The 16,112-nt window shown below is 46.0% G+C and overlaps 1 protein-coding gene across 1 annotated transcript in view; it reads right to left on the bottom strand.

The window, feature by feature from the left end:
• Positions 1-16,112, bottom strand: part of dnah5l (dynein, axonemal, heavy chain 5 like) — a 465,990-nt gene that overhangs the window by 66,763 nt on the left and 383,115 nt on the right. Inside the window, exons 68-69 of the mRNA XM_078535621.1 lie at positions 15,319-15,483; positions 21-288 (exon numbers count right to left, since the gene is read on the bottom strand). Coding sequence (XP_078391747.1) covers positions 21-288; positions 15,319-15,483 — 433 coding nt within the window. The remainder of the gene's footprint in view (positions 1-20; positions 289-15,318; positions 15,484-16,112) is intronic.

Consider the following 16,112-nt stretch of genomic DNA (forward strand, 5'->3'; position numbering starts at 1 on the left):
TTACCAAAATTCTGACCTACCTTGAGGGGGCTCATTGGTAAATTTAATAGATGACTGTAATAAATTGATGGGAAACTTTGGATGGACCTCTGTTGTGATCCAGGTTCGACATTCATCATGCAAAGATTCTGTTGTGGTGACAGTATCTAAAAGTTCGTCCATGAAATTCAAGCCTAGGTGGCAGTTCTGTAAAAGAAGCCAGCCACCATCCTGCATGCTCTGAGTCAGCAAACGCCTTGCATGGATCTCCTGTCCCTGGCCCATAGATATGGCACGACAGGGCACATTCTGAGGAACATAAAAAATATTAACCTTTTCATACTTGCAACAATATAAAATTGGCTCATGTAATGTTCATTTTACATCAGTGCATTTTGAAGCAAAACTTAACTGTCACATTACTCATACATCAAAAGGCAATAAAAGTTCAGCATAAGTGAAAAATATGATATATTAATTGTTTATAATTTCAACTTGCAAAATAATATTCTACTTAGCTGTATTTAGATGAAACCAGTAGATATTTTTGTGATATAATTCAAATTTTATAATTTATTTAGCAGATTAAATTACTCTGAAGATGGTAAATTATTTGCATCTTCCCATTAAAGCAAGAAAAACTCAATATTTAGTATTAAAGTGGTACATTTGTTTTAATAAAAAATACTTCTGTTTTATCACATCACAACTTTAACGATACCTGGTAAAGATCGCCATTTGCAACAGTCTTACTGATGAATGGGTGCCAGACACACCTGATCTGAGAGAGCACTTGGGTAGAATATAAAACTACCCACAGTATTACACAGTTTGCCACTAAGTTGTGAAATTCACTAAAATAGAATACACAGTTGATGGAATTTTCTGTGCCCACTGGCGTCGAACGTGTTCAGTGGCCTGAGTGGACAATATGGCGAGAAGACCAAAAATTGGTTTCACGACATTGTGAAATCAGTTTGCGATCATCCATCCCATCGATGGCAGGCCACGTTTCCCACAATCGGACGTTGGGAACCTCATTGTAATACATCAGCATATCATTATAAGGCCAGCCCGCCAGACTCATCCACCCCCAGCTGGATTGTCTGCTCACGTTGATGTGTTTCACAACAGCATATAGAAGGCGTGCGCTTGGCGGGCTGCACTTTGAGGGGAACTTGGAGGTGAGTGCACAGTAACGTTGTGGAGCACTCACAAGGGACCCCTGTTGGACCTCAAGGTTGAGGCGCATTGGAGGGGTGGGGGGCAGAGGCTGCCCTGCGGATGGGGCGGCTTTGTTCGTGGGGGGAGGGTGCCAAAGGCTGTCGTGCAGTTGAAGGTAGTGCACAAGCATGAGCGATGTGCGGGGTTGGTGGGGTAGGGAAGCAGCCACAGATTAGGGACACCTTGTGTAAAGTGACCATTCCTCTGCAGGTGAGACAGTTCAAGCACAGTCATATTGATACAACTGGAGTTGGGCCTCTAGCTTATCTGCCCACTCAAGCAATGCAGAGACATCAAAGTGCCACCAAGTGCTCCAGAGCTTTTCACCCCTTAGGCACAGACTGGAAACAAATGAGTGTTTTAGTGGACTGCAGAACAGACCAGAACTGGGCACATTGTACAATCTCCTTGCTAAAGCTGCCCATGGAGCAGTCACTGGTGAAGGCACTTACAGCCCCTTGCAATGTCATCATCCCAGTTTGGACCAGTCTGTCCCATGGTTCAAGCTAACAGTGCACCTTGCAGCGTAGGTTAGGAGAATGCCTGCGCCTGAGCTGAGAGCACAGAATGCAGTCCAAAGGGTAAAGCTATCGCCAATCGGTCAGGTGGAGTTGAGTGGAGGAAGGTGGGGTTTCAGGCAGCCATGCAATGCACTTATCTCTGACCATCCAGGTGGTGGTCAGTCTCCGCAATGCATTAAGGGGCCTTCAGACTTAACCAAGACAGGTTCTTAGTACAACCATGTTAACTCACATGTATCTCTCTTTCATCCTGCAGGAGGAGTACATCAGGATCATGGAGCCTGATGAACTAGCTGTATGCCTCAGAGCATACAGAGAGTGAAGATGAAGGAGAAGAGAGTGATGGAGAGACCTGGCTGTGCAGAGGGAGGAGCAGCACCCTCTGGGAGAAGGGGCAGATGGGGCCCCCACACACGCCGCTGAAGAGCCACAGTGAGCCATCACTGGTTGCCACCTAGTTAGACCCAGGCTCTATAGACGCCGAGGCATTCCTGCAGATGACCGAGAACCAGTGTCGCCGAAGACTGCGCATGTCTAGGGAACTGGTCGGTCACATCTGCCAGCTGATCCAGGATTTGGAGCCACAGGAACATGGAGGGCATCCACTGCCAGTGGCCATGAAAATGACAGCAGCGCTCAATTTCTATGCCAGTGGTTCCTTTCAGGGCTCTACAGGTGATCTCTGTGGGATATCAAAAGCCTCCACCCACAAATGCATTCATGAGGTCATGGATGCCCACCTTTGCGAGGGCACAGAACTTTGTGTATTTCACCCAGGACCAAGAGAGCCAGGATTCAAGAGCAATTGGATTTGCCCAGATCTCAAGTTTCCCACAGTTTCGGGATGCAATCGACTGCACGCACATGACGCTCAGATCTCTATCGCAATACGCGCTCAACTACGTCAGCCATAAGGGATTCCATTTGCTGGGTGTGCAGCTGGTGTGCAACCATAAGACCATAAGACATAGGAGCAGAAGTAGGCCATTCGGCCCATCAAGTCTGCTCCGCCATTCAATGAGATCATGGCTGATCTGATAATCCTCAACTCTACTTTCCTGCTTTTTCCCCATAACGCTCGATTCCCTTATTGATTAAAAATCTGTCTATCTCAGCCTTGAATATACTTAACGACCCAGCCTCTACAGCCCTCTGAGGTAAAGAATTCTACAGATTCACTACCCTCTGAGAGAAGAAATTCCTCCTCATCTCTGTCTTAAATGGGCGATCCCTCACTCTGAGATTATATCCTCTGGTCCTAGACTCTCCCACAAGTTACCTGCTTAACTTGTATGATAGCTTTTTGGGATTCATGCACAAGGACTTCCAAATCCCTCTGTGCTGTAGCTTTCTGTAGTCTTTCTCCATGTAATTAATATTCAGCTCCTCTATACTTCCTGCCAAAATGCATAACCTCACATTTTCCCACATTATATTCCACCTGCCAAGTTTTTGTCCACTCATTTAACTTGTCTACATCCCTCTGAAGGCTCTTTGTGTCACCCTGACAGCTTGCCCTCCCACCTATTTTTGTGCCATCCACAAACTTGGTGATAGTACATTCACTTACCTCATCTAAGTCATTACTTTATATTGTAAATAATTGTGGCACCAGCACTGATCCCTGTGGCACTCACTAGTTACTGGTTGCTATCCTGAAGATGCCCCCACTTATCCCAACTCTCTATCTTCTATTAGTTAGCCAATCCTCAATCCATGCTAATATACTACCCTCAATACCATGAGCTCTTATTAAGTAGCCTTATGTGCGGTACCTTATCCAACGCCTTTCGGAAATCCAAATATATTACATCTACTGATTCCCCTTTATCTATCCTGCTTGTTACCTCCTCAAGGAATTCTAATAAATTTGTCAGGCATGATTTCCCCTTCATGAAGCCACGCTGACTCTACTTGCATTTCTAAATGTTCTGCTATTACATCCTTTATAATAGGCTCTAACATTTTCACAATGACAGATGTTAAGCTAACTGGCCTATAGTTACTTGTTTCTTGTCTCCCTCCCTTTTTGAATAAGGGCGTTACATTGGCAATTTTCCAATCTTCCGGGATTTTTCCAGAATCTAAGGGCAAAATTTTGCCCTCGTTTGGGCAGGCTTAGTGGAAGCAGGCAGGAGCAGTCGGGAAGCCAACCATCGCCTGCAATCGGGGACAGACCTCAATTTCATGCTGGCGGGACAATTAAGGCCCAACCAGTGTGAAATGCGCGCGCTGCCTGTGTGGGCGGAGAGGGGGGGCAAGCGTGCAACTTCATGCATGCATGCAGGTGCACGCTGGAAAAGCTCCATGAGGCAAAGAGCTGCTTCAGGGAGATGAACAGTTTTGAAAATGAAAACTAAAGCCTTGAAAAATGTTAAAAACATGTCTCCTGATGTGACTCTGTCACATGAGCAGGGACATTATATTAATTAGTGTGAAAATATTTTATATTTTTTAATGAAGGATCGAAGCCTCACCACATCCATGGATGAAGGTTTTGCAAAAAATGCAAAGGCCGCTTGGCATTTTCGCCTGCCCGCCATCCGTAAGGTCGGATGGGCAGTGAAAAATTTAAATCAATTGGATTGTTAATGGCCTCTAATACGCTTTTTAATTGTCGGTGGGCACACTGCCAACTTCTGCACGCGCCCACTGACCGAAATATGACGCGAGTGCGTGATGACATCAGGACACTCGCCTGACATCATCGCGCAACATTTTACCCTCTTTCGGGTCGGGCGCATGCCCGCCCGATGAGCAAAAAATTCTGCCTTAAGGATTTTTGGAAGATTACTGCCAGTGCATCTATTATTTGTGTAGCTACTTCCTTTAATATCGTAGGATGTAACCCATCAGCTCCAGTGGACTCCTCCACTTTTTCCCCTTGATTATTTACTACATTTGGAATGCTAGTAGTATATTCTACTGTAAAGACTGAAGCAAAGTGTTTATTCAACTCCTCTGCCATTTCCTGGTTCCCCATTATTATTTCTCCAGTCTCATTCTCTAAGGGGCCTATGTTCACTTTGGCCTCTCTCTTCCTTTTAATATATTTAAAGAAGCTCTTACTGTCCATTTTTATATTACTTGCTAGTTTATCCTCAAAGTTTATTTTCTCCCTTTTTTTTTGGCCATCTTTTGTTGTTTTTTAAAACTTTCCCAATCCTCTGGCTTACCACTAATCTTTGCCACATTGTATGTTTTTGTTTCAATTTGATACTATCCTTAACTTCCTGGGTTAACCATGGCTGGTCTATCCCTTCCTAGAATCCTCCTTTCTCACTTGGATATATCTTTGTTGTGAGCCACCACAAATGCATCCTGCAGGTCTGCGCAGAATGTTTCCAGGGTGTGTGCACGACTCTTGCATTCTCAGTCAGTCACAGGTCCCTGTTGTCTTCCAGGGTCCACAGAGGCTGCAGAGTTGGCTCCTGAGGGACAAGGGCTACCTGCAGAGGACGTGTCTGATGACCCCTGTGTGGCAGGCTCTGACTGCAGCAGAGCAAAGGTATAACGAGGCTTATGCTGGAACTCGCAACTTGGTGGGACAAACCATTGGGATGCTGAACATGAGGTTTCGCTGCATGGACCGGACCTGTGGAGCCCTGTAATATAGTCCACAGAGGATGTCATGCATCGTCGTCGCCTGCTGAGCCCTTTACAACCTGGTGCTGCAATGGGGAGAGGAGCTGGCTGAGGAGGAGATACAGGAGTTGGAGGTCTCCTCCGATGAGGGGGATGTCAACGGTGATGAGGGTGAGGAGGTCCTCGAGGACGACAACAACGGCGATGGCCAGACATGCAGTGAGGAGACACCATAGATCCTCACATTGCACTTGTGAATGTTTGACTCCAGCCTGGCTAATTGCAGCGTACATACCCTCTGTGATAATGTTCCTGTCATGGAGACACAATGGGGGCCCAAATAGTTACTTGATTGCAGCAGGATGATGACGACATGCAGTGAGGACACTGCAGATCTTCACATAGCCTTTGTGGATGTCTGACTCCTGTCTGGCCAAAGGCAGCTCGTTTACGCTCTGTGATCAGGGTCATCTCAGAGACACAGCCATGAAACTTTAAAAGCATCTGATCCTTTGTTCCCCTTCAGCATCTGGTCCCTTCAGGACCACAGTGTCACTGATCACAGGTGTTAAAGAGATAGGGGCCAGCCCACCTTAAAGGTGCTGAGAGCATGCAGACAATGATAGAACTCTGTGATGCCTGCCCACGACATTCCGGCAGCAATGACAAGCACCGCCGAGGTGCAGGCATCACTAATGTTTCCAAGGAGTATGAGGCTGGCCTAAAGGCTGCACAGAGCACTGGGAAGAGGCCCTGGACTGAGACACCTGCCTTTATCTTGTTCAGAAAGGTTTCACATCTGAGTGACACAAACATCTGAGTAACCCTGCCGCTATGTCTTAGTGCTCCCCAGACATCCACAGCGGAGGTGGAAGCAGCCTGCTGACTGCTACATCCTGTCTGTGATGACCTTAGCGGGCGTCCTCTGGAGGGCCGAGACATGGAGGGCCCATGCCTGCTTTTGGGGTCCTGCAGTGTGGCAGTGGCACCCGCCTCAGCCTGTGAAGCTAGAGCTGGAGCTGTCGAGGTCACAGGATGAGGGGATTCAGATAAGAACAAGAGAAATAGGAACAGGAGAAGACCATTTGGCCCCTTGATCCTGCTCCACTATTCAATAAGATCATGGCTGATCTTCTTATGTTTTGATTTCCACATTCCCATCTAACCCTGATAACCTTTGATTCTCTTGCCTAACAAGAAGCTATCTACCTACGCCTTAAAAATATTCAATGACCCCACCTCCACCACCTTCTGAGGCAGAGAATTCCAATGTCACACAACTGTCTGAGAGATAAAATTTCCCCTTATCTCTGTCCTAAAAGGGCGACCCCTAATTTTAAAACAGTGCCCCCTAGTTCTGGACTCACCCACAAGAGGAAACATCCTTTCAATGTCCACCTTGGCAAGGCCGTTCAGGATCTTGTATACTTCAATCAAATCACCCCTCACTCTTCTAAACTCCAGCAGAAACAAGCCTAGTCTGTCCAACCTTTCCTCATAAGACAACCCACTCTTTCCAGGTATCAATCTAGTAAACCTCCTTTCCGCCTCCAATCCATTTACATCCTTCCTGAAATAAGGAGACCAAAACTGCACACAGTTTACAAGATGCGGTCTCACCAATGCCCTGTATAACTGAAGCATAACATCCTTACTTTTATGCTCCATCCTGCTCGTAATAAAGGATAGCATTCCATTAGCCTTCTTAATTACTTGCTGTACCTTTATAGTAACTTTTTGCGATTCATATACTAGAACACCTGGATCCCTCTGCACCCCAGAATTTTGCAGCCCTTCTCCATTTAAGTAATACTCTGCTTTTGTGTTCTTCCTGTCAAAATGAACAACTTCACATTTTCCCACATTAAGCTCCATTTGCCAGATCTTTGCTCACTCACTCAACCTATCTACATCCATCTGCAATCTCCTCATGTCCTCTTTACAGCATACTTTCCTACTTATCCTTGTGTCATCTGCAAACTTAGCTACCTTGTCTTCACTCCCCTCAACCATGTCATTGATGTAAATCATAAAAAGTTTAAGGCCCCAGTACAGACCCCTGTGGGACGCCACTCGTCACCTCCTGCCAATCAGAAAAATACCCATTTATGTATACTTTCTGCTTTCTGCCAGCCAGCCAAACTTATATCCATGCTAATATGGTATCCACTACACCATGCGCTTTTATTTTCCATAATAATCTTTGATGTGGCACCTTATCAAATGCCGTCTGGAAATCCAAGTACCTTACATCTACAAGCTCCCCTTTATCCACTGCACACATTACTCCTTCAAAAAACTCCAATAAATTGGTTAAACGTGAATTTCCTTTCAGAAAACCATGTTAACTCTTCCCAATTGCCTTGAGCTCTTCTGAATGCCTAACTATAACCTCCTTAATGATTGATTCTAATAACTTCCCCGTGGCAGACGTCAAGCTAACTGGCACTATAGTTTCCTGTTTTCTGCCTCCTTCCCTTCTTGAATAGAGGGGTTATATTTGCTACTTTCCAATCTGATGGAACCTTTCCAGAATCTAGCAAATTTTGGAAAATTAACACCAGCGCATCAACTACCTCATTAGCCACCTCTTTTAAGACCCTAGGATGTAGTCCATTGGGACCCGGAGACTTGTCAGCCCGCAGCTCCATCAATTTGCATGGTACTGTTTCCCTAGTGATTGTAATTTCACCAAGTTCCTTTCATCCCCACATCGATGCTCTAATTTAAGTTTAAGATATTAGTCTTGGACCCACTCTTCTCCCTTTCAAACTGCATGTAAAATTCAATCATGTTTTTGTAGCCACAGTATTTATATGGCTAGTCCATTTCAGTTTCTGGCCTAAGGTAACCCCCAGCATCTGGATAGCGGGGGATTCAGTGATGGTAATGCCATTGAACATCAAGGGGCGATGGCTGGATTCTCTCTTGTTGGAGATGTCATTGCCTGACACTTGTGTGGTGCGAATGTTACTTGCCACTTGTCAGCTCAAGCCTGGATATTGTCCAGGTCTTGCTACATTTGGACATGGACTGCTTTAATACTTGAGGAGTTGCAAATGGTGCGGAACACCGTGCAATCATCAGCGAATATCCCCAGTTCTGACCTTATGATGGAAGGCAGGTCATTGATGAAGCAGCTGAAGATGGTTGGGCCTAGGACACTACCCTGAGGAACTCCTGCAGTGAATTCCTGGAGCTGAGATGACTGACCTCCAACAACCCCAACCATCTTCCTTTGTGCTAGGTACGACTCCAACCAGCAGAGAGTTTTACCCCTGATTCTCATTGACTCCAGTTTTGCTAGGACTCCTTGATGCCACACTCGGTCAAATGCTGCCTTGATGTCAAGGGCAGTCACTCTCACCTCACCCCTGGAGTTCAGCTCTTTTGTCCATGTTTGAACCAAGCCTGTAATGAGGTCAGGGGCTGAGTGGCCTTGACGGAACCCAAACTGGGCATCAGTGAGCAGGGTATTGCTAAGCAAGTGATGGGGCAGTAATTGGCCGGGTTGGATTTGCCCTGCTTTTTGTGTACAGGACATACCTGGGCAATTTTCTACATAACCGAGTAGATGCCAGTGTTGTTGCAGTACTGGAACAGCTTGGCTAGGGGCACAGCAAGTTCTGGAGCACATGTCTTCAGCACTATTGCCGGAATATTGTCAGGGCCCATAGCCTTTGCAGTATCCAGTGCCTTCAGATGTTTCTTGATATCACATGGAGTGAATTGAATTGGCTGAAGACTGGCATCTGTGTTGCTGGGAACCTCTGGAGGAGGCCAAAATGGATCATACACTCGGCAGTTCTGGCTGAAGATTGTTGCAAATGCTTCAGCGTTATCTTTTGCACTCCTCCATCATTGAGGATGGAGATATTTGTGGAGCCTCCTCCTCCAGTGAGTTGTTAAATTGTCCACCAATTCACAACTGGATGTGGCAGGACTGCAGAGCTTAGATCTGATCCGTTGGTTGTGGGATTGCTTTGCCCTGCCTGTCACTTGCTGCTTTTGCTGTTTGGCACGTAAGTAATCCTGTGTTATAGCTTCACCATGTTGACACCTCATTTTTAGATATGCCTAGTGCTGCTCCTGGCATGCCCTCCTGCACTCTTCATTGCACTAGGGTTGATCCCCTGGCTTGACGGTAATGGTAGAGTGGGGGATATGCCGGGCCTTGAGGTTACAGATCTTGTTCAAGTACAATTCTGCTGCTGGGGATGGCACACAGCGCCTCATGGATGCCCAGCCTTGAGTTGCTAGAACTGTTCGAAATGTGTCCCATTTAGAATGGTGGTAGTGCCACACAACACAATGGAGGGTATCCTTAATGTGAAGGCGGGACTTCGTCTCCACAATGACTGTACCGTGGTCACTCCTGCCGATACTGTCATGGACAGATGCATCTGAGGCAGGCAGGTTGGTGAGGATGAGGTTAAGTATGTTTCTCCCTCTTGTTGGTTCCCTCAGCACCTGCCACAGACCCAGTCTAGCATCTATGTCCTTTAGGACTCAGCCAGCTTGGTCAGTAGTGGTGCTACCGAGCCACTCTTGGTGATGTACATTGAGGCCTCCCACCCAGAGTACATTCTGCATCCTTGCCACCCTCAGTGCTTCCTCCAAGTGCTGTTCAACATGGAGGAGCACTGATTCATCAGCTGAGGGAGGGTGATAGGTGGTGGTAAGCAGGACATTTCCTTGCCCATGTTTGACCTGGTGCATGATACTTCATGGGGTCTGGAGTCGATGTTGAGGACTCCCAGGACAACTCCCTCCTGACTGTATACCACTGTGCCGCCATCTCTGCCGGTGGGACAGGACATAGAAGCTAGGAATCGTGCAATGAGTAACTCACCTTCTGATTCCCCAAAAACTGTCCACCATCTACAAGGCACAAGTCAAGAGTGTGATAGAGTACTCCCCACTTGCCTGAATGAATGCAGCTCCCACAACACTGAAGAAGCTGGACACCGTCCAGGACAAAGCAGTCCACTTGATTGGCATCACATCCACAAACATTCACTCTCTCCACCACCGATGCACAATAGCAGCAGTGTGCACCATCTACAAGATGTACTGCAGGAATTCACCAAGGCTCTTCAGGCAGCACCTTTCAAATGCACAACCACTACCACCTCGAAGAACAAGGACAGCAGATAGATGGGAACACCACCCACCTGGAAGTTCCCCTCCAACTCACTCACCATCCTGACTTGGAAATATATCGCCGTTCCTTCATTGTCGTTGGGTCAAAATCCTGAACTCCCTTCTTAACAGCACTATGGGTGTACCTACACCACATGGACAGCAGCGGTTCAAGAAGGCAGCTCACCATCACCTTCTCAAGGGCAACTAGGGATGGGCAATAAATGCTGGTCCAGCCAGCGAAGCCCACATCCCGTGAATGAATAAAAAAAAAGGTCGCTGCTACCTAGGGGTGCCTTTATCCTGAGGTCATTAATTAATCCTGTCACATTACACAATACTAAATCTAATGCAACCTGCTCTCTGGTTGGTTCCAGTACATGCTGCTCTAAGAAACTATTTCAAAAGCATTCTAAGAAATCTTCATCCAGGCTACTCCTGCCAATCTGATTTTTCCAGTTAATATGTAAATTAAAATCATCCATGATTATTGCCTTCCCTTTATCACAAAAACACAATATTTTCTCTTGAATAATTTGTCCTACACTGTGGCTACTGTTACGGGGCCTGTAGTCCACTCCCACTAATGACTTTTTGCACCTACTGTTCCTCATCCAAACCGATTCTACATCCTGTTTTCCTAAACCAAGGTCATCTCTAACTATTGCATCAATGCCCTCTTTGATTAACAGTGCTACCCCTCCACCTTTACCTAGCTTTCTATTCTTCTTGAATGTCGTGTACCTTTCAATCTTTGTCGTCCTTCAATCTTTGTTGTCCTGCAGCAATATCTGCGTAATTGCTATCAGATCATACTTATTTACTTCAATATGGGCCATCAGTTCATTTACTTTGCTATGAGTGCTATGTGCATTCAGATAGAGAGCCTTTAGTTTTGTCTTTTTGTTACCTTTGTAACATCTGGTCTTGACTGTTGATGTATTCTTAGCTTTTTTTCTCTCTGTCCCTTCCTGCCACTCTCTGACCCTTATTTCTCATATTACTATTTTGCCCTCCTGTCTTGCCTCTACACCTTGAATTGCTACCTCTACCCAAATTTGATCCCTCCCCCCGCCGCCTTTGTTTAGTTTAAAGCCCTCTCTGCTTCCCTAGTTATGCGATTTGCAAGGACACTCGTCCCAGCACAGTTCAGATGTAAACCAGCCCAATGGTACAGCCCCCACTTTCCCCAGTACATTGCCCCACAAACTGGAACCCACTTCTCCCACACCAGTCTTTGAGCCATGCATTTGTCTCTCTAATCTTATTTGCCCTATGCCAATTTGCACATGGCTCAGGTAATAATCCAGAGATTATCACCTTTGAGGTTCTGCTTCTTAATTTGGTACCTAGCTCCTCATACTGACTTTGCAGAACCTCTTTCCTAGTTCTACCTATGTCATTGGTATGCACATGGACCACGACAACTGGATCCTCCCCCTCCAACTGCAAGCTCCTCTCCAGCCCTGAGCAGATGTCCTGAACCCTGGCACTGGGCAGGCAACATAGCTGTCTGGACTCTCGCTCTTTGCTGCAGAGAACAGTGTCAATCCCCTTCACTATATTATCCCCTTCTACCACTACATTCCTTTCTGCTCTCCCCGCTTGAACGGCTTCCTGTACCACAGTGCCATGGCCAGTCAGCTCATCCACCTTGCAGACTTCGCTCTTATCACCACAGGTTGTGAGCACTTCAAACCTGTTTGACAATTGCAAAGCCTGAGGCTCCTCCCCTTCTGTCTTCTTTGTCGCATTACCTGCCTCACTGACAGTCACATCCTCCAGTCCTTCACTGCTGATCAAAACAGAAGACCCTCTTCTAAGAGGTGTGGCTGTCTTCTGGAACAAAGTATCCAGGTATTTCTCCCCCTCCTTTATGTTGAGCAGTATCTGCATTTCAGCTTCCAGATCAATAATCCTGATCCGGAATTCCTCAAGCTACTTACACTTCCTGCAGATGTGTTTGTCATGGATCGCCTTGACGTCCAAAAGCTCCCACATCTCACAGCTGCAACACAACACCTGTCCCCGCCATTCTAACTTATGTTTAGTTAATTTACTTTAATTACTTTCTTCCTATGTATGTTACAATTTACTGTGTTTATTGAATGCTAGTACCACTGACCACTAAAGGTTATATGCTTCTTAACTACAAGGTATGTGTTTTAGATATTTGTTTAAATGACTTCATTTTTATTGTTTTTTTAATCTTTATTGTTTGATTTTAATTTTAAATTTTTCAAATTTTGGTTTATTATTTTAAAGTTTTAGTTCTTTTTATTTATAGATCTACCTTAACTCGCCTGTCCTAAGCTGGTTTCTCACACACTGTCCCTTAGACTGAGCACTTATCGGCCAATCAACTTACTAGCTTCCTGTGACATCACAGTTGCTTTTTTCTTTTTCTCAGACTGCAGCCTCACAGCAGCTGAAACAGTGAAACTGTGCGCTCCTCAGCTCCGTTCCTCACTCGAATCCCCAGTCTCTATTTATAGGTGCTCCTCAGGTCCCGACTATCTCCTGCAGGTTCACTCCATTCCATTCTGACTCCCAGCAAGGTACCCAAACTGAAGTCCCTCCGCTCTCTGCACCCTTTTCAAACTGAAGTCTCTCCCACTCTCCACGCCATTTCTAAACCGAAGTCTCTCTGCTCTCTGCGTCCTTTTCAAACTGAAGTTTCTCCCGTCCTCTGTGTCTTTTTCAATCTGTCCCGGGGTCCTCCCCTTGCACTCTCCTCTAGGCGCTGCTGACTGCCTGTCCCAGGTTCCTCCTCTCGCACTCTCCTCTAGGCGCTGCTGACTGCCTGTCCCAGGGTCCTCCTCACGCACTCTCCTCTAGGTGCTGCTGAATGCCTGTCCCAGGGTCCTCCTTTCGCACATCTAAACATCCAAAACACATACCTTATAGATGGGCCAGCCACTCTCGGAGTAACCTGGATGGATGGCCCCGGCGGGGTGGGGGGCGGGGTGGGGGGGACACCTGCTGATCTTTCTCCCTATGGGTGCCCAAGGGCCTCTGGCTGACTCCTTCAGGAGAAGGGGTAGTTGGAGTGAGATCAAGCTGCCCCACACCCCTCTAGCATACACACTGTTGGAGGCCAGCTATGGAGTTCAGCCTGCACAGCAGTGCAGGAGCGACGTCTTGGACCAAGTTCACCATGGCAGCCGCCACTCTACCAGGGTTGAACTCGGTGCATTGGCATTTCTGCGCTTGTCATCTGACTCGGACTCAGCAACTTTCTGGCCTCCAGTAGTCCTCCGAGTGCCAGACACTTGGGAAGTCCATGCCCCCCTCTGCTGTGGATCAGAAACTGCAATGTGCTCACCAGATTGTGATCCCAAGGCTACTCTAAAGCTGGATCCTGCGAGGTATGTGTCTCTGCATTGGTGGAGGGTGTGGGTGAGCGCTGTGATGGGACTTCAGGGAAGCTGCCTCCAGATTCCTCTTCAGAAGTTTCTTCAGGGCTTGATTGGAGGCCCTGGGTCATGGACTCTGTCGACTGTTTGGCAGATGTGCCTGTGAAAGCAAAGGGAGATAATTAGTGCATGACAGTGGGCTGTGAAACTAGACACATCAGACACAGCATGGTTGTCTGATGGATATTGCACTGCTGTATCCTCACTTGGTAGAGCAGCGCCAACCTCACCATCAGCACAGAAATGGTCCAGATCCTTGCCCACCAGCTGGATGGCTCTGTTTTCAAAGTCCGTAAGGACCTTGATTTCAGGCATTCCTCCACTGGTCTGCGACCTCTCCCTCTTGTTGTGTGCCAGCTTGTCCTGCATGAATAGAGTTGGAGAGAGTGTAAGCAGAATGCCTGCCAGGCCAGATGATAAGTATGCCTGGCATGTGTGGGTGGTGAGTGGCCCTATGGACAGAATGAAGACAATGAAGGTGTGTGTGAGAGAGTGAATGGTGATGTCCCTTGAACTGGCAGTGAGTGAGGGCCCTGCGGAGTGTGATGGGTTTGTGAGTATGTGAGATGAGAGTGATGAGAAAAGTGACTTATCCTGGCGGAATGGAGGAGGTCATTCATCCCCTTGCGGCACTGGGTGGTTGTCCTCTTTTGCAGGGCATTGGCACTGACCACCGCCTTCCAAACTGGATTGTTGGTGTTGTTGCCCATCCTGTGGCCAGAGTTGGAGTAGAAGACATCACGGTGAGCCTCCACTGCATCCAAATGATGCTCGAGGGGTGCATCATTGAACCTGGGGGCTGCAGTCTTTTTGCCTTTTGGGGCCGTGTCTTCTTGGCAGCAGTCGCAGGCTAGAAACACAGAGGTGTACGTGTGGCTGCACTTTAAATATGGCACCTGGCGTGAAGAAGTGGTGAGATGAATAAGAGCCCACCTGCCATGGAAACACCGTGTTTCCCGGGAATACGTAATTATTGTGGTGGGTTTGGGGTTGTACGGAGTGAAAAGCCACCATTGCGGCCAGTGGATAAAATGTTGTTTTACCCACCTATTATCGAACTTAGAGCAAATCTGGGACCATTCATCTTTGCTATATGAAATGGAAATATTCACACTATTGCATTAGTAAATAAAGAACATTTTACCACAGAGACAGTTGCATTGGCAAACACATATTGCACCATATTGGGAATGCTTGATCCTGATGTTTGGTACCCAAAGTATTCAATTTTCCGAAGTTTACAGCTTTCCCCAGATGAAGAAACAAAGTAAATTACCAACATTTCAATTCAGATAACAAATGAGTACCTTATTAATATGTTTAAAAGTCTTACCATGGGCCATCTTAGGTACTTCTCCAGTATGGGTGTAAAATTAAAAAAACAAGCATAATGACAATACCGAATTAACAAAAAATTGTTGCACTTCATCTCCTTAACTTTTGTAATGTACCTTAGTCTTGGCCAAACGTTCAATACTTTCTGTCGGATCAGAGCCCATGGAAAGGAAACACACCAAAGGTGTTCGATTATCACTTTCTGCCCACATTGCTTCCATATCGAGAATAACTCCTTCTGCATATTTTTGCCCAAGTGACTCAGCAATGTAATGACGAGCCTGAGAAAAGCAAGAGTGCTGAGAAGTATGGACACTATCAATTGTACAACAGAATAAAATAAGAAACCAAGTTAAACAAAATAAATTTTGCAGATACAAATCAACAGTATTGGAAAACATTGAAAAAACAATTGCCACAAAAGAAACACATAAAAAATAATTGAGAGCCACCAAAAATCAACAATGCAGAAAGTTAGCTGCGTGGAAATAAAAACTTATTGAAGGAAATTGAACTAAATAATCCACTCGTAGATCAATTTTTCACAGAATTTATAGGTCCAATTCCTCATGAGATAGCTTCTATATTCAACAGTTGGCAAGCTACACATGTCTCATGGCATGACTAAATCAAGCCACTGGAGAAAAATTACTACCTACACCCATCAATCAAATGACTGATCTGAAACTTATAGTAATTGTATGAGCAATATTTGATATTTGGTCATAATTTGAAGACTGAAATATCTCCATGGTATTTTTGTTTGCATAATTTATACTGCATGTGTGATCCAAAGTAGCACGAAACAGATTATCAGCTTACAACAAGGTAACAACCTGACCAGGATTACTTTAGCAATAGCCAGGAACAAATTAAAACAAGATCCATTAGTTTAAATTTATTATTACCA

The sequence above is a fragment of the Cetorhinus maximus genome, chromosome 3 (assembly GCF_964194155.1).
Source record: "Cetorhinus maximus chromosome 3, sCetMax3.hap1.1, whole genome shotgun sequence".
Taxonomy (NCBI): Eukaryota; Metazoa; Chordata; class Chondrichthyes; order Lamniformes; family Cetorhinidae; genus Cetorhinus; species Cetorhinus maximus.